Source organism: Marmota monax, unplaced genomic scaffold (genome assembly GCF_021218885.2).
Source record: "Marmota monax isolate L192 unplaced genomic scaffold, Marmota_monax_Labrador192_F-V1.1 WCK01_AAM20220418_F8-fsc00020, whole genome shotgun sequence".
NCBI lineage: Eukaryota > Metazoa > Chordata > Mammalia > Rodentia > Sciuridae > Marmota > Marmota monax.
Genome location: NW_026692912.1, coordinates 14,114,920 through 14,138,691, shown reverse-complemented (window position 1 = coordinate 14,138,691; position 23,772 = coordinate 14,114,920). Strand labels below are relative to the sequence as shown.

Below are 23,772 nucleotides of genomic sequence, written 5' to 3'. Positions count from 1 at the left end.
GCCTGCGTTCAACTCATCTCGCGAGGCTTGGAGAAGCGCCTCGGGAACCTGCTGGCCCGGCGGGCAGGAGCCGGCAAGATGGCGGCGCAGGCGCTGGCGCTGCTGAGGGAGGTGGCTCGGTTGGAAACTCCCCTGGAGGAGCTGCGTGCGCTGCAATCGGTGATACAGGCTGTGCCACTTAACGAGCTTCGAGAGCAAGCATCGGAGCTGCGCCTGGGCCCTCTTTTCTCCCTGCTTAACGAGAACCATCGGTGAGAGAATCCCGGTGCTTGACCTGGAGTGAGCACCCCCAAGTATGGAGATGGGTGGGTGGAGGCGAGGAGAGTGACTTTCCATGTTGGGGAAGCAGAAATTAGCCGAAATTGGAGAGAGGAAAGGATCTTGGGCTTGAAGGCGAGAGATGGGACTCAAGTCCAGCCCCTGGGTGTGTTTTCTCCAGTCGTCTGGCCTCGTTCCCTTATCCATGAAGTAGGAATTGGAGGAAAAAAACAAGGTCCTCTACCTATAAAAACTCCACAACCATGTGTACGAATTCTTGTCCTCTCTTAAAAAAGGATCCTGTCCAGGGCTGGGTTTGTGACTCAGTGGTAGAGCGCTTGCTTAGCATGAGTGAGACATTGGGTTCGAGCCTCAGCACCACATTTTAAAAATAAATAAATAAAATAGTTATGTCTAATTGCAACTAAAAAATATATATATTTTGAAAAAAAGGATCCTGATCTGGTAACCAAGATTTTAATTTCACACACATTTTGAGTCATTTGTGTTATAGGATTTCAGGTATGTTTGCATAAAATGTGTTATATGTCCAGGGAATATTCATAACAGGTAGTGTGTAATAGCAGAAAACCCAGAAACAACCCAAATATTCATTAAAATGGAATATAAATTAATTATATGGTATTGCCATGTAACACTATGCAATTATTTAAAATATTATTTGTGGTGAAATTAAGTGCTAAGATTCTTGCTTTGCAACATTGAAGTCAGAGAAGATGGACTGTAGGTGTGGATATAGAAAGACCTCTCATAATAAGTCCAATGAGAAAAAAATAGCAAAAGTTATGATCTCATTGTTTGTAATTTTAAAAAATAATTTAGACCCTACCACACACTTGCTTACCTTGTATAACATGGGAATGTCAATAGCAGAGATACAATAGAAACTTCTAATATGGAAGTAGAAGTTAAAATATTAGAACTGCAACTTTTACTTTTGATTTAGTACACATTTAATAGATGCCAATTGCAATTAAAAACACAGATAATTTTATCATTTAAAGGAGTTTTAAGATGTGATACAGGATTTAAAAGTGATCTTTCTTCTTGAAAAGTTAATGAACTGCTGGATCACTTTGGATGATTTCAGAGGGCTTTCTTGGCTTTGACTTAAGATTTCTCCCTTTATTAAATCCATTAGTTTCCATTATTCAGCTCTACCTATGAAATATCTCCTTTTTCTCTCTTCAAAGCTCATTCTCTCCCTCTTGCTAGGTCTGTTGTAGATACAATAGGTCTATTAGTCTTGATCCTCATTACCTCCTGTTTTCTTTTCTAACTATTCCTTCCCAACCTGTAGGCACAGGGAACTTCTCAGGTCAGCTCATATGTTTTCCATGGTTTCCCTTGCCTACAGTTTGAAATCATGATTTCTTAGTCTGATATTTGGATCCTTTCACAGTATATTTCCATCCTACTTTTCCAGTCTTATCTTTTTTTTTCATTCCACTTACATTTCATCTGTTCCACCTACTGTGTGGCATTAATGTTCCTAGAGCATGACTTGCACTTTTCTAACTTAATTCATCCAGTCCTTCTGACTGAAACACCATCTCCTCTCTGCAAATTTTGTCAGCTGTTTAAGGCCCAGCGAAAATGCCATTCTATCATCTGGATAATATATTTCCATCCTACTTTTCCAGTCTTATCTTTTTCTTTCATTTCACCTATATTTCATCTGTTCCATCTACCATGTGGCATTAATGTTCCTAGAGCATGACTTGCAGTTTTCTAACTTAATTCATCAAATCCTTCTGACTGAAACACTGTCTCCTCTCTACAGATTCTGTCAGCTGCTTAAGGCCCAGCGAAAATGCCATCCTACCAGAAAATCTCAGTTACTCAAGATATCCTAAAGGGCAACTTCATTTCTGTTAATGACACTTGATATAATTGCTTTGTTATGTTTCTCCATGTATGTGTTTCTAGTTTGTAAGTATTTTTTAAGGCAGAGGTCATATTTTGTTCATCTGTGGCTCAACATACAGTACTGTATGTAAACCTGATACAAAGTGAGGTTAATAGAGTTTAGAGAGGGCCCCTAGGCTAACTTCTTCATATTATAGATGAAGAGATTTTCAAAGATTATGCCACAAGTTGGCAATAGAGAAGCAGCCGAAACTGAAAAGACAGAGAGTTTAAGGAATAATGTCCATGGGGAAGACAGTCCTTGAATGATAGACTAGTATTTTAGGAAATAATTTTAATGGAAATTTTAAGAACAGTTCAGAACTGGTTACACAATAGATACCAATTGCAGTTTATGGAAATAATTCTTTTCTGGATAATATATTGGCAGTCTCCAAATACATTGCTATTATCCTGTTGCTGTATATTGATTCAGGTTGTGTGATCTTGTGGATGTAAACCTTGAATCTTTTTGGTTTTTAATTTTTTTATTCTTTTTAGTTACACATGACAGAATGTATTTTGACATGCACATGGAGTATAACTTCCCATTTTTGTGTTTGCACATGATGTGGAGTTATACTGGTTATATATTCAAATATAAACATAGGAAATTTATGTCCAATTCATTCTACTCTTTCCCATTCCCATACTCCCCTCCCTTCCCCACTAAACCTAGAATCTTGACAGGTATTTTTGTGAGTGAAATTAAGTCCTAAGATCACTGCTTTATAAAATGGAAGTCATACAAGACTGATTATAAGTTATTAACTCTTTGGTTTTGGGTACCAGAGGGCCCCATGTGACCTGAAATTGACACGCTATGCAGTTTAACTTAACACTGGTTTTTAAAAAACAGCTTTATTAAGGAATAATTTACATACAATGAGCCTGCATATAATAAAATGTACAATTTGACAAGTTTTGATATAAAACTTAAAACCATCACCACAATCAAGATAGTGAAGATATCTTTCACTCCCAGAAGTTTCTTTACTCCCCTTGGTAATCTCTCCCCACCTCAGGCAGGCAACCACTGATCTACTTTCCATCATTATGGATGAGTTTGCTGGAATTTTGGTAATGTGAAAGGAAAGGTGTTTTATTTACAGGAGTCGTGCAGTATGTAGTCTTTTTTTTTTTTTTTTGTAATATTTATTTTTTTAGTTTTTTAAGTGAACACAATATATTTTATTTTTATGTGGTGCCGAGGATTGAACCCAGTGCCTCACACATGCTAGGCGAGCGTTCCACCACTGAGCCACAGCCCCGGCCCTAGTATGTAGTCTTGTTTGATATCTTTTTGCACAGTGTAATTATTTTGAGATTTATACATGTGGCATGAATGAGTAATTTATTCCTTTTTACTGGGAAGTAGTAGTCCATAATATGAGTATACCCAAATTGAGATTTCCATCCCTTGTTGATGAACATTGAGTTGTTTTTGGTTTGGGGATATTATAAATAACACTGCTGTGAACATTCATGTACAAATCTTTGCCAGGAATGGAATGGTTGGATAGTGTGTAGAAGATATATATTTAACTTTTTAAGAAACTGCCAAACTGTTTTCCAAAGTGGTTATACCGTTTTATATTCCCATCCGCAGTGTAGGAGAGTAGATGATAGGCCTAAAAATAAAACCTGAAACTATAAAAGTTCTACAAGAAAGAATATGAAAAAACTTTTTGTGACCTTGAGTTTAATGGATTTCTTCAAGAAGATACCAGAAGAACAAATCGAGCCAGGCACAGTGGCACACACCTGTAATCCCAGATACTCAAGAAGCTGAAGCGGGAGGATTGCAAATTCAAGGCCAATCTGGGCAATTTAGACCATGTCTCAAAAATTTAAAAAGGTAGTGCACTCACCAACATGCTTGAGGCCCTTTTAATCCCTACTACTGCAGGTAGAGAAAAGAATAAATTGGAATTCATCAGAATTAAACATTTTGCTCTTCAAAGGTCACAGTTAAAGAGAATGAAAAGACAAGTCAATGGAGGAAATAAAAGGTCTTTGCAAAGACTATATCTGGTGAATGACACTCAGGATATATATAAAGCATTAAAAATTCAATAGCAATAGATGAAATACTCAAAAATTGGGCAAAATTAGGAAGAAGTATGGATGGCAAATATGCAAATGAAGAGTCATGTCATTATTAGTCATTAGGGAAATACAAGTTGAAACCACAGTGAGATTTTACTGTACATCTGCTAGATTGCTAAAGTAAAAAAAAGGATGAAAGGCCAAACAAAATGTGGCAGATAAATACAAAGGGGTATTTATGTGCAGCCTTCAAAAGGAAGGAATTTCTGACAGAAGAACTTTGAAGGCTTTCTACTAAGTGAAATAAGCAGACACAAAAGGACCAATCTTGTGTGATTCCATTTATGTGAAATCTCTAGAATACATAAATTTAGAGACACAGAAAGTAAGACTGTAGTTTCAAAGGACTGGGAGAAGGATGGATGGAAAATATTCAGTGGGTACAGTGTTTCAGGTTGGGAAGATAAAAAAAATAATCTGGAGATGGATGATGGTGATAGTTGCAAAAACAATGTGTAATTATACTTACTGCCACAGAACTGTATGTTAGAAATTGTTAAAATAGTGAATTGTTGAATTTTATCTTATATGTAATCGAAACTTTTTTTTTAATGAGATGGATTCTTGCTATATTGCCTAGGCTGACCTTGAACTCTTTCTGGGCTTAAGTGATCCTCCTATCTCAGCCTCCCAATTTGTCAGCAATTTTTTTAAAGGAGAAGAAGCCCAAATCTAGAAGTAGTCACTCCCCATTTCTCCTGTATTCTTGTCCTTCAGGCAACCAGGAACCTATTTTCTGTTTCTATTGTTTTGTCTATTCTGAACATTTCATGTAAATAGAATCATCATCAAAAGAAGCCTTTTACCAGGTGTAGTGGCACATGCACTCCCAATGGCTCAGAGGCTGAGGGAGGAGGATCTCAAGTTCAAAGCCAGGCTCAGCAAAACAAGGCACTAAGCAACTCAGTGATACCCTATCTTAGAGATAGGGTATTTTATTTAGAATAAAATACAAAAAGGGCTGGAGATGTGGCTCACGCCAAAAAAAAAAAAAAGCCTTTTGTGTCTGTTTTAGCATATAATACTTGAAGGTTTGTTCATATTATAGCATTATGAGTACTTCCTCCCATTTTATTGGTAAATGGAATATTGTATGGCTATACCACATTGTATTTGTCCATTCATCAACGTTTGGGTTGTTTCTACTGCTTTGAGAATTAATATGTAGGTTTTTGTCTAAGCATATTTTTAATTTTCTTAGCTATGAAAACATTCTTAAGTACTCCTTTAGACCCAGTTATGCAAGGTAGAATCCCTAAGTTAAAGGAAGTGTATGTATTTTTAAGACTTTTGATTTGTAATTCCTTAATTGTCATCTAGAAAAGTTATACTAGTTTAATTGTAGTCTCCTATTAGCAATATGTTAGCCCATTATTTGTATTGTTTATTAAAAGACAGAAAATTGATCTTGAAACAGGATCTTTTCCTTTTGTATCTTTCCCCCCTCTTCTATCTCCACTGCTATTTCCCTGATCCACTTCTTTATCACCTCCCACATGAACTGCCTTCATGTTGAAAATTCTTTCTTTAATGCGGATGAAGGATTTTGGGTTTTTTTGTTTGTTTGTTTTTCATTTCTAATCTCTTCTGCTGGTGATTGAACCCAGGACCTTGTACATGCTAAAGTACATGCTGTACAACTGAGCCACCCAGGCCCAGGGTGATTTCTGTAAGTTAGATCTCATTGTTACTTCTCTGTCAAAGCCATCTCATGACTTACCATTGCTTTTCTGGAGAAAGTCTGGATCTCTGAGAATCTGGCTTCTGTGCATCTCTCCAGTTTCATTTCTTGCTATTCATGTCACTCTTTTGCCTTCTCCACATCTGTTCCCTATTTTGACCCTAGTCATACCAAGCCCCATGTGGTTCCTTGAAAGTATAACAAGGTGTTTTCTTCCTCTGTTTCTCGTGTGCTTCTACTCCCTCTTCTTCTTTTTTTTTTTTTTAATAGTTTTAGTTGTAGATGGACACAATACCTTGATTTATTTATTTATTTTATGTGGTGCTGAGGATCAAACCCAGCATCTCACATGTGCTAGGCAAGCGCTCTACCGCTGAGCCAAAACCGCAGTTCCATCTACTCCTTCTTCTTAGAGTACCTTTCTTCTAGATCATTCCTACTTTTTTTTTTTTTTTTAACTTAGTTCAGGTGTCACCCAACTGGGAAGCCTTCCCTATACTTTGTGTTCTTAAAGCTCCCATAGCTTCTAGTCCTAGGTTATGTCATTTATCTACCTGGATTGTAGTTGCCTTTTATTTTTCTGTATATTCCATTAGACTGAACTTCTTTAGACTAAATAATATATCGTAATCCTTGTTGTAGCCCCAAAACATGCAAAGCAGATAACAGGTACTTACTAAATGTTCAATGAGCAAATAGAAGTTGCTGTTTTAAAAAAAAAAAAAAAACATATTTATGGCACAAATTAATGAGCCAAGCTTCACTATTATTAGCCTGTTGCTTCCAATCTGGCAGGACATGAACTAATGAGATCTATGGTGTCTCCTTTAGGGAACAGACTACTTTGTGTGTATCCATTCTGGAGAGATTGCTTCAAGCTGTGGAACCAGTTCACGTGGCTAGGAACCTCAAGGTTGACCTACAAAGGGGGCTTAATCACCCTGATGATTCTGTTAAAATTCTCACTCTGTCCCAGGTATGAAACTTTACTATATAAGAAGAACCAACATTAACCAACTTCTCTGGGGCAGGTTGTATGCTGGGTTTTAATCTCTCTGTATTCCTAGGGTATGTCTAGTCTATTCTGTTGTGCCTAATGAATTATAACCTGAGAAATAGAAACTGAAGTAAAAAAAATTCACTTAGTACTATCTTAATCATTCACTCACCAAATAATGACTGAATTCCTTTGACATGCCAGGCATTGTGCCATGTGCTGTTGGAGTTATCAACATAAATCTATCATGGGTTTTTGTTTGTTTGTTTTGTTTTTTTATAAGCGGCTTCTAGTCTAGAGAAAAAGATTCTTGGGTGTTTAAATAGCTACTCTGCCTAACATTGTAGTGACATGAAATAAGTGCTATCCTAAAGGTCAGTAAGCCAAAAAATTAAGACAGTAACTCTTACCATCTTGGTAACCAGAAAATCCTACTATGTGAATAAAGAGCTTCTGCTAAAGATTATATTGTTGAAATGTTAGGAACTAAGCAATTGTCTAGTTAATACTCTACTGCTCTTCCTTTTCTTCTCTAAGGTGTTATTCAATAAAAAAGGGAGATGGTATCAATTTATTCATTGACCATGTATGTGCCAGACACCACAGTAGGTACTTTGCCTATTTAGTCTCATTTAATCTTCAAAACTACCCTGGAATTAAGTGTCATTATTTCCACTTTACAAGTAAGATATTAGACTCAAAAGTTATTTAATTTGTCCAAAGTCAGTGCAACTAAAAATTGATATGAGTTGTTTACATTCACTAACTTATCAATATTCTGTACCCATGGTGTCTTGTTCGTTTTTTTCCTTTTCATTTAAAGGTGCTAAAGATGGTGGGGGCTGGGGTGGTGGCTCCAGTGGTAGAGCACTTGCCTAGCATGTGTGAGGCACTGGGTTTGATTCTCAGCACCACATATAAATAAATAAAATAAAGGTCTATTGACAACTAAAAAATATTTTTTTAAAAAAAGGTGCTAAATATGTTACTACAACATTTTAATGAATTTGGGTCATTATGAATTTTTAGGGACCTGTCCTATAGCTGTAACTTCTAAAATAATTGCACACTAAGGAAATTAGACTGTCATTTATTCACATTACTATACCTTGAAAGAGTATTTTTTTTTTTTTTTTCTCTCAGATTGGAAGAATTGTTGAAAATTCTGATGCTGTTACTGAGATTCTAAATAATGCTGATCTACTAAAACAAATTGTGTATTGCATTGGTGGAGAGAATCTATCTGTAGCTAAAGCGGTGAGTTTACTAGAACACATCAACTAACATGTAGAGACATTAGTGACTTAAAGTCAAAAAAGGCCTTATGAATTGAGAGGTGAAGGATTAAAATTGATGATTGATGGAACTGAATTTATAGCCTCATGTAGCTGGTATCAGATAAATAAATGGTTATCAAATACATAGTAGTGAACTTCTTTTCTGTGATACATATATTTACATTATTGGGTTTACATTGGGTTACTTGATCTTTTCCAGTTATTTACAAATAACAATAGCTAAAATGTAATGACTGCTCATTGGGCAAGTACATTTTGTGCACTGATTTTCACATCAGTCTCAAGAAGTAGATGTAAATATTTTGTATTTTTGTGACTTAAGAGATATTTTCTTTCCTTGTAAGGCTATCAAATCCCTGTCAAGAATATCACTAACTCAAGCTGGACTTGAGGCTTTATTTGAAAGCAATCTGCTGGATGATTTGAAAAATGTAATGAAAACAAATGATATTGTTCGATACAGGGTGTATGAGGTAAGACTAAAAACTATGGGACATTTACAAAGCAAAATATAGTAAACTTGAAATGGAAGGCAAGATGGTTCATTTAATGTGTGTTTATTGGATATATAATCTGTGTTAGGCCCTATTCCAAGGTGCTAGGAATATAGGGATTAATTCCCAGCTGGTGTGTGGGAGAGTCATACAAAAAATGGTGTAGTATAATTACTCTATTAGAGGAGATAGCATTGAAACTGGTCTGAAATATTATCTCACTAGTAAAGGAGTACTTTTGGGAGGGCGGTACCGGGGATTGAATCCAGGGGCACTTAACCACTGAGCCATAGCTCCAGCCCTTTTTTGTATTATATTTAGAGACAGGGTCTCACTGAGTTGCTTAGTGCCTTGCTAAATTGCTGAGGCTGGTTTTGAACTCGCAGTCCTCTTGTGTTAGCCACTCAAATCACTGGGATTACAAGCCTGCACCACCAGGCCCAACAAAGGAGTAATTGACCTAAAGACACACTTAATAGGCTGCATACTCAAAATGGAACCCTGTACAGTCTTAATTCCTTCTTTACAAAACATTCTTACTGGGGCTGGGGATGTGGCTCAAGCGGTAGCGCGCTCACCTGGCATGCGTGCGGCCTGGGTTCGATCCTCAGCACCACATACAAACAAAGATGTTGTGTCCGCCGAGAACTAAAAAAATAAATAAATAAATACTAAAGTTTCTCTCTCTCTCTCTTTTAAAAAAAAAAAACAAAACAAAACAAAAAAAAAACTTTCTTACTTTACATGCCCTGATACCACACTACTCTGGTTTTCCTTTTGCATCTCTATTTCTTCTTAATCTCCCAGTTCTTTATTCTCCAAGAACCTTTAATTGTTTGCATTCATGAAGGCAAAGTCTCAACCCCAGATTTTATTGTACCCTGTACTCATTTCTAGGTTGTTGTTGGTGTTTTTTTGTTGTTGCTGTTTTTTTTTTTTTTTTGATAACAGCCTCGCTTCATTGCCCAGGTTAGCCTCAAACTCCTGGTTTCTAGGGATCATCCCACCTCAGCTTCCTAAATGCTGGGACTACAGCTTAGTTTGATTTATCTTGTGATTTCAGTTCCCACCTATGTGATGATGACTCAAATGTAAATTTCCATCCCAGGCCTTTCTTTTGAAGTAAGATCTTCACATCCAACTACTCACTAACTATTGCCCCAGTGGACATATTCCAGGCCCCTCATACTCATGCTCCAATTGAATCCTGATCTACCCCATGGCCATAGTAAAATACAGCAGTAACAAACTGGCCCTGCCCCAAAGTTTACAGAGTTGTGTATTAGACCTTGAGTTCATTCTTATAAGGTCTTATGTGTTGGTTTTACCTAAACTTGTGTATTTCTCTTCATTGGTATATCCCCACACCCTACCCTATGATAATTTACCACTGCAGCTTACCTCATCTGTTATTGTCATTCACCCCTCATCTATCTTACATGCAGCCAGAATGCTATTTTTTAATTGACATGTAGTTGTATGTACTTATCATGTATAACAAGATGTTTTGAAGTGTATATAAGAATAATCTTTTAGCCCGTGCCGTGGTGCATGCCTGTAATCCCAGCAGCTCAGGAAGCTGAGACATGAGGATTTCGAGTTCAGAGCCAGCCTCAGCAACAGCAAGGAGCTAAGCAGCTTAGTGAAATCCTTTCTCTATATAAAATACAAAATAGGGCTGGGAATGCAGGTCAGTGGCTGAGTGCCCCTGGGTTCATTTTCTGGTACACCCCACCAGCACCAGAAAAAAAAAAAAGATCTTTTAAAAATTTATGTCTGTTTCTGTCACTTCTCAAAGTCTTCAGTGTCCTTTTTCTCTCAGTAAGCTCTCAGGGCACACTAAATGAAGAAGTAACTGAATTGATGAACTATTTTTTCCTTTGAGGTGCTGGGGATCAAACTCAGTTCTTCATACTGCCATGCAAGTGCTCTACCATTAAGCTACATTCCTAGCTCATGAATGAATATTTTAAATAATCTGCTTATTTTTGCTAATTTAGGCTTTTATGCCAAGATTGATGATAAGGGGGTGCGGATACACACAGATATAATGGAATATTTTGGTGCCATAGTGATTTCTTATGTGTTCAGTGAAGTTTTCCTAGAGACAAATTAATGGAGTTTTAAAAACTCAAATCATATAAAGTACCCAGTTCTGCATTTAATTTAAAATGAGACCTAATAGGCTTGTGGCTGTTTTGACGTTTTTCCATTTTATTTTTTTTTTTTCCCAGCTAATTGTGGAGATTTCTTCTGTGTCATCAGAATCTTTAAACTACTGTACCACAAGTGGATTGGTAACCCAGCTTCTGAGAGAGCTGACTGGTGAGGATGTGCTAGTCAGGTGTGTTCACTGACAGATCTTAAACAGAAAAGTCCTCTTTTAGAGGGCCATGAACCAGCCTTGGGACCTGTCATGATCTGTTCTATTAGAGCTTGTGTCTAGTCTGCAACCTCAAGACTTCTGTAAGCTATACGTGGTGGTGCATGCCTATAATCCCAGTGTCTCGGGAGGCTGAGGCAGGAGCATCACAAGTTCAAGACCAGTCTCAGTAACTCAGGGAGAAGCGCTATGCAATTCAGTGAGACCCTATCTCTAAATAAAATACAAAAAAGGGCTGGGGATATGGCTCAGTGGTTGAGTGCCCCTGGGTTCATTTCCAGTACCAGAAAAAGGAGAGGAGGGGGCTGGCAAGTGGCTCAGTGGTTGACCATTTGCCTCACATGCGTGAGGCACTGGGTTCGATCCTCTGCACCACATTAAAAAAACAAAGATATTTTTTTAAAAGGAGGGGAGGGCTAGGGATGTGGCTCAGTGGTTAAAAACCTCTGGGTTCAATCCCTAGTACCAAAAAAAAAAAAAAATTATGTGAAATCACTCAAGTTACATTATAATAACATTAACATATTGGAACTCATCAAAGCCCTGCAAGACAATTCAGTTTTTTCAAGTGATTGTGTCCCCTGTTCCTGGGCAGGTATGCTCTTAAATAGTTGTAGTCACGTGGTAACTGCCATTTCGAATTACTTAACATTTTATCAGATACATTCATTGGCCTTGTTAAAATAACAGCACTGACTTATAAAATATGGGCTTTTGAAAAGGAGATGGACTTGACCTTGCTTACCTCTCTTCTACTTATCAGCTGTTTGACCTTGGACAAATGATTGTAGCCTTTCTACACCTCAGTTTCTTCATCTTTCTGATGGAACAATAACAACTCTAAAGAAGTAGTGAGGAGTAAATGAACTGACCATAGAAACAAATGAATGTTAATTCCAATCTTTTCTAGATCCCTATTCTTACTCTCTTAAGTTCCCTTTATTATCTGCCAAACGTCTCCTTATTGATATTCCAGTTTGCTATTATCCTCACTGTTGAGCAAGTATTTTGCTGTTACCATATTAGTACAGTTGTCATCTTTATGTGTGAAGTTTTTATTCTCTTCTAACCAAATGACTTTTTTTGTTTGCTTGTGGTGCTAGTGTTTGAAACCAGGACTTCTCACATACTAGTCAAGCTCTCGACCACTGAACTACACCCTCAGTCCTAAAATCCATATTCTGATGTCCTATGTGCTTTAAGTGTAACTGAATTATTAAACCTATATGTATAAATCAGTCATTAGTTAAATTTAAAAGCACTTGTGTATTATCCTAACAAGAACATAGGGAAAAAAACCTGCAAATGATAGTTAACATACTTCAGCATCAACTATTAAAAATACTGTTTTAGTTATTAGGAGTAATTTTTTCATCGTTGAAAATTAGATGATACCATAGAATTGTTAAGTTGTTAATATATGGTAATTACAGTATAATTATGTAAGGAAATATTCATGTTTTTACAGATGCATACTGAAGTGTGTAGGGGTAAATGGCACGATAACTAGGATTATCTTTAAAATAGTTCAGCAAAAAATGGGAAAGAAAGATGAAGTAAGTAAAGCAAAATCTTGATAGTTATTAAATCAGGGTTATGAATGCATGGTAGTTTAATGTACTAATCACTTTACTTTTGTGTATATTTGACATTTCAAAATAAAAGCTAAAAATCTCTTAGGAAACAACTATGTTTTAGTGGAAACAATAGTGGGCCTCAAGTCAAAAAGTCAAGATTTAAGTATAAATTCTATCTTGTAACAACAAGTGATATTCCAAATATGTCATTTTCACCTTGTAAGTGTTGTGTCCTTATCTAAGAAGAGTCAAGGGTATTAACCTTTCAGATTTGGTGAAAAGATTAAGATAACCTGTATGAAAACAGTTTTAAAAGCAGCCTATTCATGTGCACAAACTCCTTGTTTTTGTTCTTTCTTTATAGAGCCACCTGTATAGAGATGGTGACATCTCTAGCATATACCCATCATGGACGACAATACCTTGCTCAAGAAGGAGTAATTGACCAGATTTCTAACATAATTGTTGGGGCAGATTCTGACCCTTTCTCTAGCTTCTATTTGCCAGGTAAGAAATAGTGGTGCCTGTGGAAGTGACAGTGCATGTTTTGCTTCTGAGTTATATTGGCTAGAAGAGGCCAGGAATTATTTTGCTTTGAGCCAGTTTCTTTTAGAGGATACTCATGGCCACCAAATTTAGCAGCATCATTATTCACAAGTAGGATTTATCCCAGAGATGCAAGGATGATTCAATATGCAAATCAATAAATGTTGTACAACAAATTAACACATGAAGGATGCAAACTCATATGATTATGCTTGTAGAAACAGAAAAGACATTTTGACACATTCAACATTCTTTCATAAATCTCTTATTAAAAGGTGTAGAAGGAGTAACCTACACAGCAGTGAAAAGTTAAAAATTTTTCTCTTTGATCAGGAACAAGACAAGGGTTGGTACTACTTCTGCTTAATATAGTACCTGAAATCCTAACTAGAGCAATTATGTAAAAGAAAAAAATAAAAGGTATCCAAATCTGAAAAGAAGACATTGATTTGCTGCTATATGTAGAACACACATTCTTTTTTTTTTTTTTTTTTAATATTTATTTTCTAGCTTTAGATGGACACAATATCTTTATTTTATTTTTATGTGGTGCTAAGGATCAAACCCAGTGCCTCACGCATGCTAGGTGAGTGTGCTACTACTTGAGCCCTATCCCCAGCCCCACATGTTCTTATATATAGAATACAGACTCTGCCAAAAAAGCCTGAATGAATTTAGCAAAGTTGCAGAATACAATAGTAACATACAAAATCAGTAGCATTTCCATACTCTAGCAACTATATGAAAAAGAAAATATCCTCATGGGATAGAGATGTAGCTTATTTGCAGAAAACTTCCTAGCATGCTTCAAGCTCTAGATTCAATCTCCAGTACTAGAAAATAGAATAATTCCATTATGATAGTGTTCATAAAAATAAAATTAGGAATGAATTTCATTAAGAAGATGAAAGATCTGCACTCTGAAAACTATAAAATAACTAGTGAAGAAAATTAAAGACACAAATGGAGTGATATCCCAGATATACGGATCAGAAGAATGATATTGTTTCAATTTCTATACTATTACCCAGAGCGATTTACAGATTGAATATAATTTCTATCCAGATTCCAATGGTGTTTTTCACAGATGTACGGGGATAAAATCCTAAAATTCATATAGAAACACAATGTAGCCAAAGTAGTTTAAAGCAATGCTTCCCTGACTTCAAAATATACTACAAAGCTATAAGAATCTAAACAATATGGTAGTGCCATGAAACAGGCACATAGACAAGTGAGATAGAATCCAGAAATAAACCATGCATTTGTGGCCATTTGAGTTTCAACAAATATGCCAAGAACATTCAATGAGGAAAGGACAGCCTTCTCAATAAATGGTGTCAAGGCACCAGATGTATATAAGCAGAGAATGAAATTAGATTTGTATATTTAAGACTTGAAACTGGAACTCCCAAAACAAAAATAGGAGAAAACTCTATGACACTGTTCTAGACCAAGATTTTTTGAACATGACCCCTTAAAAGTACAAGCAACAAAAGCTAAAAGAGACAAATGGGATTGTATCAAACCAAAAGATTTTTGCATAGCCAAGGAAACAACAGAATGAAAAGGCAGCCTATGGAATGGGAGAGATGTTTGTAAGCCATGTATCTGGTAAGGGGTGAGTATCCAAAATATATAAGGAATGCAAATGATTTAGTAGCAAGGAAATGGTCCATAAACAACTATAAAAATATGTATATATATATATAAATATAATAATTTTTTTAAAATGCCTGTCAGGTATATGAAAAAATGTTCAACATTACTTATCATCAGGGAAATGCAAAATAGAACCACAGTGAGAAATCATCTCACACCTATTTAAGAGTGGCTTATATTAAAAAAGATGAAAGGTAGCAAGTGTTGACAAAGACAGGGAGCAGAGGAAACCCTTGCACACTGTTGGTGGGAATGCCAATTAGTATATGACCATAATGGAAAACAGTATGTGTCCTCAGAACACTAAAATGAGAACTAGAAGATGAACTGGCAATCCTACTGGGTATATATCCAAAGGATGTAAAGTCAATATGTGGAAGAGATACCTACATTCCCTTGTTCTTTGCAGCATTCACAATAGGCAAGATATGGGATCAACCTAAGTGACTGCCAGTAGATAACAGATAAAGAAAATATGAGGTTATAAATATAGCTCTGTGATAAGAGCACTTGCTTAGCATGCAGGAGACCCTGGTTTTGATCCCCACATCACAGAACAAAATAAAGGAAAGAAAATGTGGATCACATCCACAATAGACTACTCTTTAACCTTAAAAAGAAATAATCCTGTTAGTTTCAGCAACATGGATAGAGAACATTATGTTAAGTGGAAAAAGCAAGGCATAAAAAGATAATACCACATGATCTCAACAGTACACGAACTAAAGGAGTCAAATTTACAGAAGTAGAGAATAGAATTGTGATTACAGGGGTTGGTGAGGCAGGGTTGGATAACAAATTTCAAAAGATACAGATTTCAGAACTGGGGTTGTGGCTGAGTAGTAGAGTGCTTGCCTGGAACATGCAAGGCACTGGGTTCAACTTTCAGTACCACATAAAAATAAATAAAGTGTACAATTTGATGTTTAAAAAAAAATACCAATTTCAGTTAGGAGAAATATAGACTAGTTGATAACAATGTATCATGTTCTTTAAAATCATTAAGAATATATTTTAAATTTTTCACCATAAAAAGGGTATGAGATAAGATGTTAATTTGTTCAATTTAGTCATTCTGTAATGTATGTGTAATTCAAAATATGTTCACTTAATACATAATGCAATTTGTTAATTCAAAAAGTTAATTTTAAAAATGATACCCACAGTCCCTTAGTAGGTAGAATCCATTGCTCTGAGAGCCATGCATGGACTGTTGACTGCTTTTCTTGAAATATTAGTGCTTTTTAAAGCATGAAGGTTATTTTATTTAGAAGCTCAATTAAAAGAAATGTAAATAAAAATAATAATACTAACATTTACAGTATATATCACAGATTGATCACATCTGTGAGTTGGAATCTGTATGATACAGGATCTGCTCTAGCCATTCTGTTTTAGGGCTTGATTAATTAATCCTTAGCACTCCCCAGAAGTTGGGGATTTACTGCTTCCTTATGTAACCTACCTTATTTTATTGAGCATGTATGTTTAAAAGTGTCTTCCCAATAATGACTCTAACCTTGCCTTACTCCAAATTGTATCCATTTGTCCTTGTTCTTCTTCCTCTGTACCATTGGTACCCTGAGGTTTCTATTCTCTCAGGACCACATATCACCAGTCATTTGGATATCTGAATGGTCTCAGGTTTCCAGGCAACTCTATAGTCTTTCTCTTTCTGGCCTGTAGTTTATTACTGTTCCTTTGAAAACATAGAGCCCACAATTTGTACTGTTTAACTCTTTTATTAAGATGTATTTTTCTAAATATCTTTAGGATTTGTGAAATTTTTTGGAAACCTGGCTGTCATGGATAGTCCTCAACAGATCTGTGAGCGTTATCCTGTCTTTGTGGAAAAGGTGTTTGAAATGATAGAAAGTCAGGACCCCACCATGATTGGTGTAGCTGTAGACACAATTGGAATCTTGGGATCCAATGTTGAAGGCAAACAGGTTTTACAGAAAACAGGTTGGTATAACTTGTCTTGACTTTCTTTAGTTGTGTTTTATTTTTCATAATGGTGCAATAACTCAAGTTCTTTTGCTGGTGGGTTAATTGCATTGTAGAAACTACTTTTGTTGGTAGTAGTCTTCACCATGACTATGGACTCATCTCTCAGTCTCATAATTTAAAGTCTAAAACTCTTTTATTTCTTACTTCTCAATGTTCAGTGTTCTACCAACCAATTAGGACCAAATACTCTTTCCTGTATGTCTTCTTTGAATAGTATTCATGATACAAAGACCACACTAACAGCTTTTTTTTTTTAATAATTTTATTTTATTTATGTATTTATTTTTTTTAATATGGCACTGAGGATTGAACCCAGTGCCTCACACGTATTAGTCAGGTACTCTACTACGAAGCCACAACCCCATCCATTAACATTAGCTTTTTGAATTTCACTTACCTCACTTCTCTGGGCCTTATTTATAAAAAAGGCATAGCAATTGACTTATCAGGATTGTTGTGAATATTTAATGAATTTTATTTGTAATGTCAGAAAGGAAACAAATACTTATAAGCTTTTATGTTAAGGAAAATACTTTTATGACACATCCGTGATTATCTTAACAGCACAACAAATTCTTCACAAAAAATTAAAAATGCAGCACTGTTATGAAAACTCTTTTGAAGTATATATTGAACATTAATATGCCGTATGTATTGCAGCTAATATCCCTGCTGCATGTACTTGTCTAAGTGCTTGTACCTATGACATATAATCCTTTTACAGTCCTGCAAAGAACATACCATTGTCATTCTCATTTTACAGATAAGGTAGCTGAAACTCAGAGAAGTTAAGAAAATTTTCTAAGATCATACAGACTGGGGCAGCTGCTACTCAAATCCAGGTCCTTTGATTCCAATCCTATACACTTTGCCTTATATGTGCTACATTGCATATAATTGTGTGCTTTAGATTTGTCATTTGGTTTCTGACTACATGCCTATTTTTATGTGATTTAGGTTGGTAGGGGTCATAATGTATGAAAGTATACTTCATATCCATTAGGATGCTATCAATTTTTTTTTTAATTACAAAATTATAAAGTAACAGATGTTAGGATATGGCGAAGGCACAATCCTGTTTACTGATGGGAGTGTGAAATGTTGCAACCCCTGTGGAAAATAATATGCAAGTTCCACAAAAAAATGAACCAAGTACTATATGGTCCAGAATTTTACTTCTAAGTATATTCTAAGAAGTATTGAAAACAAGGACCTAAACAGATTTGTATACCTATGTTCATGGCAATATTGTTATAGCCCAAACCAGTAGAAGCAACCCAATGTTCATTGATGGATAAATGGGCAAACAAAATGTTAATATGTCTACAGTGGAATCTTACTCAGCTTTATTAAAAGTATGTGACATGTGTCACAGCACAAAGGAAGTGGGAAGACATTATGCTAATGAAATAGGCCAGGCATGGAAAGCAGATACTGTAAGATTCTGCTTAGATGAGGTACATAGAATAGTCAAATTCTTAAAAGAAGAATAGTGGTTATCAGGGGATGAGGGTAGGGAGGAATGGGAATTATTGCTAATATGCACAGAATTATAGCTGAGTTGTTGAAAAGTTCTGCAACAATATGAATGTACTTGTAATGACAATGAAATGTATAGTTAAAATGGTAAATTTTAAGTTTTGTATACTTTACCATATTAAAAAAAAATTTCGAAATCTCATTGTTACCTTCAAAGGAACTCGCTTTGAACGCCTGCTCATGAGGATTGGACATCAAGCAAAAAATGCCTCCACAGAGCTAAAAATCAGATGTTTGGAAGCAGTTTCATCTCTTCTATATTTACCAGTAAGTGGACTGGGAAATTAATGAAGGACAGTGTCATATGTTTGGGAGAGTAAATCTATCTGTATAAGTCAACATAACATTAGTTAATGTAAACACTGACCAAGTAAATGTCGTCTGTCTCACTTCTAGTAAAAGAAGAGAACCTTCATAATATGACTAGTAACATTTTTAGTTAAAGTGGAATCATACAATATCAGAAGTAAATAGGCCATAGATATTGGTGAATCCTATCCATCAAAAACTGGGAAGATGGGGCTGGGGTTGTGGCCCAGCAGGAGAGCCCTCGCCTTACATGTGCAAGACCCTGGGTTCGACCCTCAGTATAAAAATAAATAAGTGAAATAAAGGTATTGTGTCCAACTACAACTTAAAAATAAATAAATAAACAAACAAACTGGGAAGAATCTGGGCTGGATTTGAAGATGAATGCTTCAGACTAAGCTAAGAACACACAGCAAATTAATGAATATCTAAACCCAGGTTTTCTGGCTTTGAAATGCATTGTTTTCTCCAGATACAGTAATCTTGAGAAATTTTCCTTTTCTGTCCTGTAGCCTGAGCAGCAGACTGATGATCTCCTGAGGATGACAGAATCTTGGTTTTCCTCTTTATCCCGTGACTCACTGGACCTCTTTCGTGGTATCAGTAATCAACCCTTCCCTGAACTACACTGTGCTGCCTTAAAAGTGTTCACGGTAGGTATTTTCTTCTCCATCTGTCCTTCTGGGACTGCTCATTTGACCCACGATTACCTGGAATTCATTTCCTGTGCCTTGCCCTGTGGATGCACAGTGTAGAGCACAGGTTCTGCTCTCTGCTGCTTCAGAGACCAAAGAGGAAGATATTAACAGTAAAAGGTATTAGCTTCTAGAGATGTGGCTCCATGGTGGAGTGCTTGTCTGGCATGTATGAGGCCCTGGGGGGTTCAATCCCCTTCACCCCCAAAACAAAAATGTGCTAGGTTCTGTTTGAAGTTTGAACAGGGTGCTATGAGATCACAGAATTAATTCCAGATTCCTTATCTACCATACTCAATTGACCCAGCCCTCAGCTTCTTCCTGAGCCTTATTTTCTGACATTCTTCTTTTGGCACTTAATGCTCTAGGGATGCCGTCCTTCTTATTTCAAATCTCTGTATTTTGCTGTGCTTTCTGTATCCGACACTCTTCCCTAACTTTGCTTGTTATCCTCTTATTTATTCTTTAAGACCTAGTTCAGGTTATCTTTTTAGCACAGTTTGCCCAAACTGATGATTAACTCAGTGTTAAATTTTAAAATACATTTTTAAAAATTTAAGCAAATTTTAAACAAAACGTTAATGTTGGCTTTCATACATTGCATTTATTCATTCATTCAGAAAATATTTCTCTTTTTCTTTTACTAAGTGTGAGGGGTACAACCCTGAATAAAATAGATTAAAAGTTTCTTGCGACTGAAGTTGTGGCTCAGTGCTCTATCATGTGTGAGGCCCTGGGTTCGATTCTCAGCACCACATATAAATAAACAAAATAAAGATCCATCAACATCTAAAAAAAAAAAAAAGTTTCTTGAAGCTTTTTGTCTGTTGAGGGAGCCAGGCAGTAAAAAAAAAAAGTTTCTTGTAATTGTAAAGGTACTTATTACCTGTCTCTGCATACTTAGTCTCTTCCCCCATTAAGCAATTTGTGAAGAGAAGGACCATATCTGATTTGTCTTTGTAATCCCAGCACTTGCCATGGTGCCTTGGCTCATAGAAATGTAGTCATGTCTTTGGTAATCCTATCATAATGGGATTCACACAGCATACTAGGCCTAAACTAGGATGGGATTGGAGAGGGAAGGCTTCCTGAGGATGTGTTTTGTGATCTGAGTCTTGAAAAACACAGATATTCCTATCATCTTCAAGAACATCTGCTTTTAGAGACCACTTCACCCTTATAATCACTGTATGAGAAGGGCATTTGGCTTCTCCATTGGTATCTCATTATCAGTTTATTTTGATTTTGCTATTCTACCTTATCCTCCTCTACTTAGTTTGCCATGACTGTAGAGATAATTTTTTAAATTTTCTCTTTGGGATAGCTATTTAAGTCCACTTTTCATCCTTAGTTATTGTTATCTAGGTCAGTATTTCTTAAATATTAACTTTAGGGATCTTGTTGAAATGTAGATGCATGGTAGTTCTGAGATGGAGCTTAAGAGCCTGAATTTCTAGTAAGCTCCAGGTTGTGCTAATGCTGCTGGTCTGTAGAATAAGTTTGAAAGAAAGAAATTATAAGCTTAATACTTGTTCTTCACTAAAATGTAATGGTGAAGTTTTAATAAACATAAAAGTTGTTTATTTAAAATTTGGAAAATACTGAGAAGTACAGATTTTTCAAATCAAATGAAGTTGTTTCATTGTTGTATTTCAATCTAGTTTTAGTATGTATGTATGTATGTATGTATGTATTTTGGTTGAAGTATTTCGAACAGTCATACCTTACTACCTCTGCCCAATCTCATTCCCCTTCTTCCCTGGATGTAATCACGATCACAAATTCAGGATTTCTAGGCCCGTATGTCATTTCATATTTCTACTACATGTTGCCTATATAAACAAAATACATTATAGTGTTTTATATTTTCTTAAATTTTGTAAATGGTATCACACTAGTCATATCATTCTACAGTTTGCTTTTTCTCTTTAATATGTTATATCAGTGATCTGGGCACAGTGGTGCATGCCTGTAATCCCAGCTACTTGGGAGGCTAAGGCAGTGGAATCACAAGTTCAGGGTCAGCCTAGGCAACTAAAGTAAAAAATAAAAGGGGTTGAGGATACAACTCAGTGATACGGCATCCCTGGGTTCAATCCCCAGTACCAAAAAAAAAAAAAGTGCCTTTGTGTGTGTATTTACATTTTCAAAGAGGAAATTAGAAGTCAGTGTTTCATTACAAATCCACAATGTATCATTCTCCAAATGAAGCATCATTCCAAAGCATCTTTTCTTTTATTTCTACATAAATTACTTAATCATGCCTCCATTATTACACATTTATATTGTAACTTTCACACTGTGATGAACATCTTTGTATGCTAAGCTTTCAGGTATTTAGAATTGGTTTCTTACATTTGTTTATCAGGAGGTAATTTACTTTGGAGGAAAAGGTAATTTTTGAAATTTTCTTATTAGTGCATTGTAGTCATATAGTATAATAGTGGTGTTTGTTTTGCAGTATTCATAAGTATGTGTAACATAATTTGCTTCATTTTAATCTCCAAATCTGAAAGGTAACATTTTAAAGGTTCATTCTACCACACTTCTTCCTAAATACTACTCCATCCCATTAACAAACTTAATTTTTCAAGGCTAAGAGAAAGGTATTTTTTTCTGTCTTCTATTTCAGGCCATTGCAAACCAACCCTGGGCTCAGAAACTTATGTTTAACAGTCCGGGTTTTGTAGAATATCTGGTGGACCGGTCTGTGGAGCATGATAAAGCTTCCAAGGATGCCAAATATGAACTGGTGAAAGCACTTGCCAATTCCAAGACAATTGCAGAAATCTTTGGGAACCCAAATTATTTGAGACTGAGAACTTACCTGAGTGAAGGTCCATACTATGTGAAACCTGTGGCTACAACAGCTGTAGAAGGAGCTGATTGATTTCTTCAAGAGTCTAATACAGAGGACCATGTTTCAACTAGAACTTCTAAGGCATTTGACTCCATCTGTATTTTCTAAAAGAGGGAGTCCCCCAACCTGCTCCAGCAGAACTATCATGAAGTATCTAATGGAACTTTATTGCCAACGTTATGTTTCTACATTGAAGTACAATATGGAACAGGAATTTGGAATACATTAAGAGCAAGCAAAGGTGGTCATAAAAGAATGAGTGTTTTTCAGATTCCTGAAACTGCTTTAATCTTTGCAGTAAGACAAAATTTTGTTCTTTCAGAAAGTTTCCATGGATGTAGTCATGGTCTTATTTAATAATCTGCTTCAAATAAAATGAAACCAAATTGTGACTTCTCTTCACCTTTTTAAGAATTTTTTTTTTTAATTTTTGTTTATGATTTTTCTTCTTTTGATTCTTCTTTTAAAGTCTGGGATATTTCTTTGAAAAATAAGTAGTTTGGAATCCTCAAATTATGATCTGTCTAAATACTTTTAATGAGATCTCTTGACTTTTTTTGTTATTCCTTTGAAAACTGACAAAGTAGATCTCTAAAAATATGTGGTATTCTGTTGATGCTTTTTGCTATTTATCAGTGAATTTTGTCCTGTGTTGGTTATGGGGAAGGGAGAGTGATATTTAAATAATAAAGTTCTCTTAACTGCAGTTGGTTGTTGGTGGGTCATCATTGTTAAGGGACTTTTTGCTATTGATTTTTCATATTCATCAAGTCAATCTTGAGTTGATCAGAAAGGGAAACTGACTTTTAACCACCAGATCAGGAAGAATATGAGTAAATTAGGATGCCATCTCATTAAATTACAAAGGGCAATCTTTCTTTTCAGTGATGGAAATTATACCTACCTGTTTTACAGTGTCTTCTAAACAAAACACTCTGCATGTCAGTTCACCTGTCCAGAGGTTTCGGCATGAGTTTTTTGTAAAACAAAAGAGTAACAGCTTTGGAGTGGAGAGATGTGTTTATATTCTAGATCATGGTGAAGTTGGTAAACCATCCTTGCTCTATAACAAAATGATTCTCAGTGACTAGAATCCTCTGGTTCCAGATTAATAATCTCCTTCACCATCTCTGGTATAAGTTTTCTTTTTCTGTGTTTTCAAACTGCCTATTTCTACTGTTAGTATCACTAATTAGACTCTAGCCAGGTCTTTCCTGGCCTGAAATATTGTCTTTAAAGTGACTTTTGCTTTGTCTCATTCATGTTGTTTATTTGTTCCTCATTTTTTCATTGTAGTAAAATATGCATAATAAATATATGTATATGACCTGCTAAATAAAGTTTACTATCAGCCATTTTAAAGTGTACAGTTTAGTGATATTAAAAATCTGCAAAATGTTTTACAATCATCACCACCATCCATCT

At 35.8% G+C, this 23,772-nt stretch overlaps 1 protein-coding gene across 1 annotated transcript; it reads left to right on the top strand.

The window, feature by feature from the left end:
• Positions 1-42: 42 nt before the first annotated feature.
• On the top strand, positions 43-23,702 carry Psmd5 (proteasome 26S subunit, non-ATPase 5). The gene is made up of 10 exons (XM_046451264.2): positions 43-251; positions 6,809-6,953; positions 8,118-8,231; positions 8,617-8,745; positions 11,001-11,110; positions 13,091-13,233; positions 16,708-16,899; positions 18,641-18,750; positions 19,305-19,445; positions 22,120-23,702. Exons 1-10 carry the CDS (start codon positions 79-81, stop codon positions 22,375-22,377), a joined length of 1,515 nt encoding a protein of 504 aa, XP_046307220.1. The 5' UTR covers positions 43-78; the 3' UTR covers positions 22,378-23,702.
• Positions 23,703-23,772: the final 70 nt, after the last annotated feature.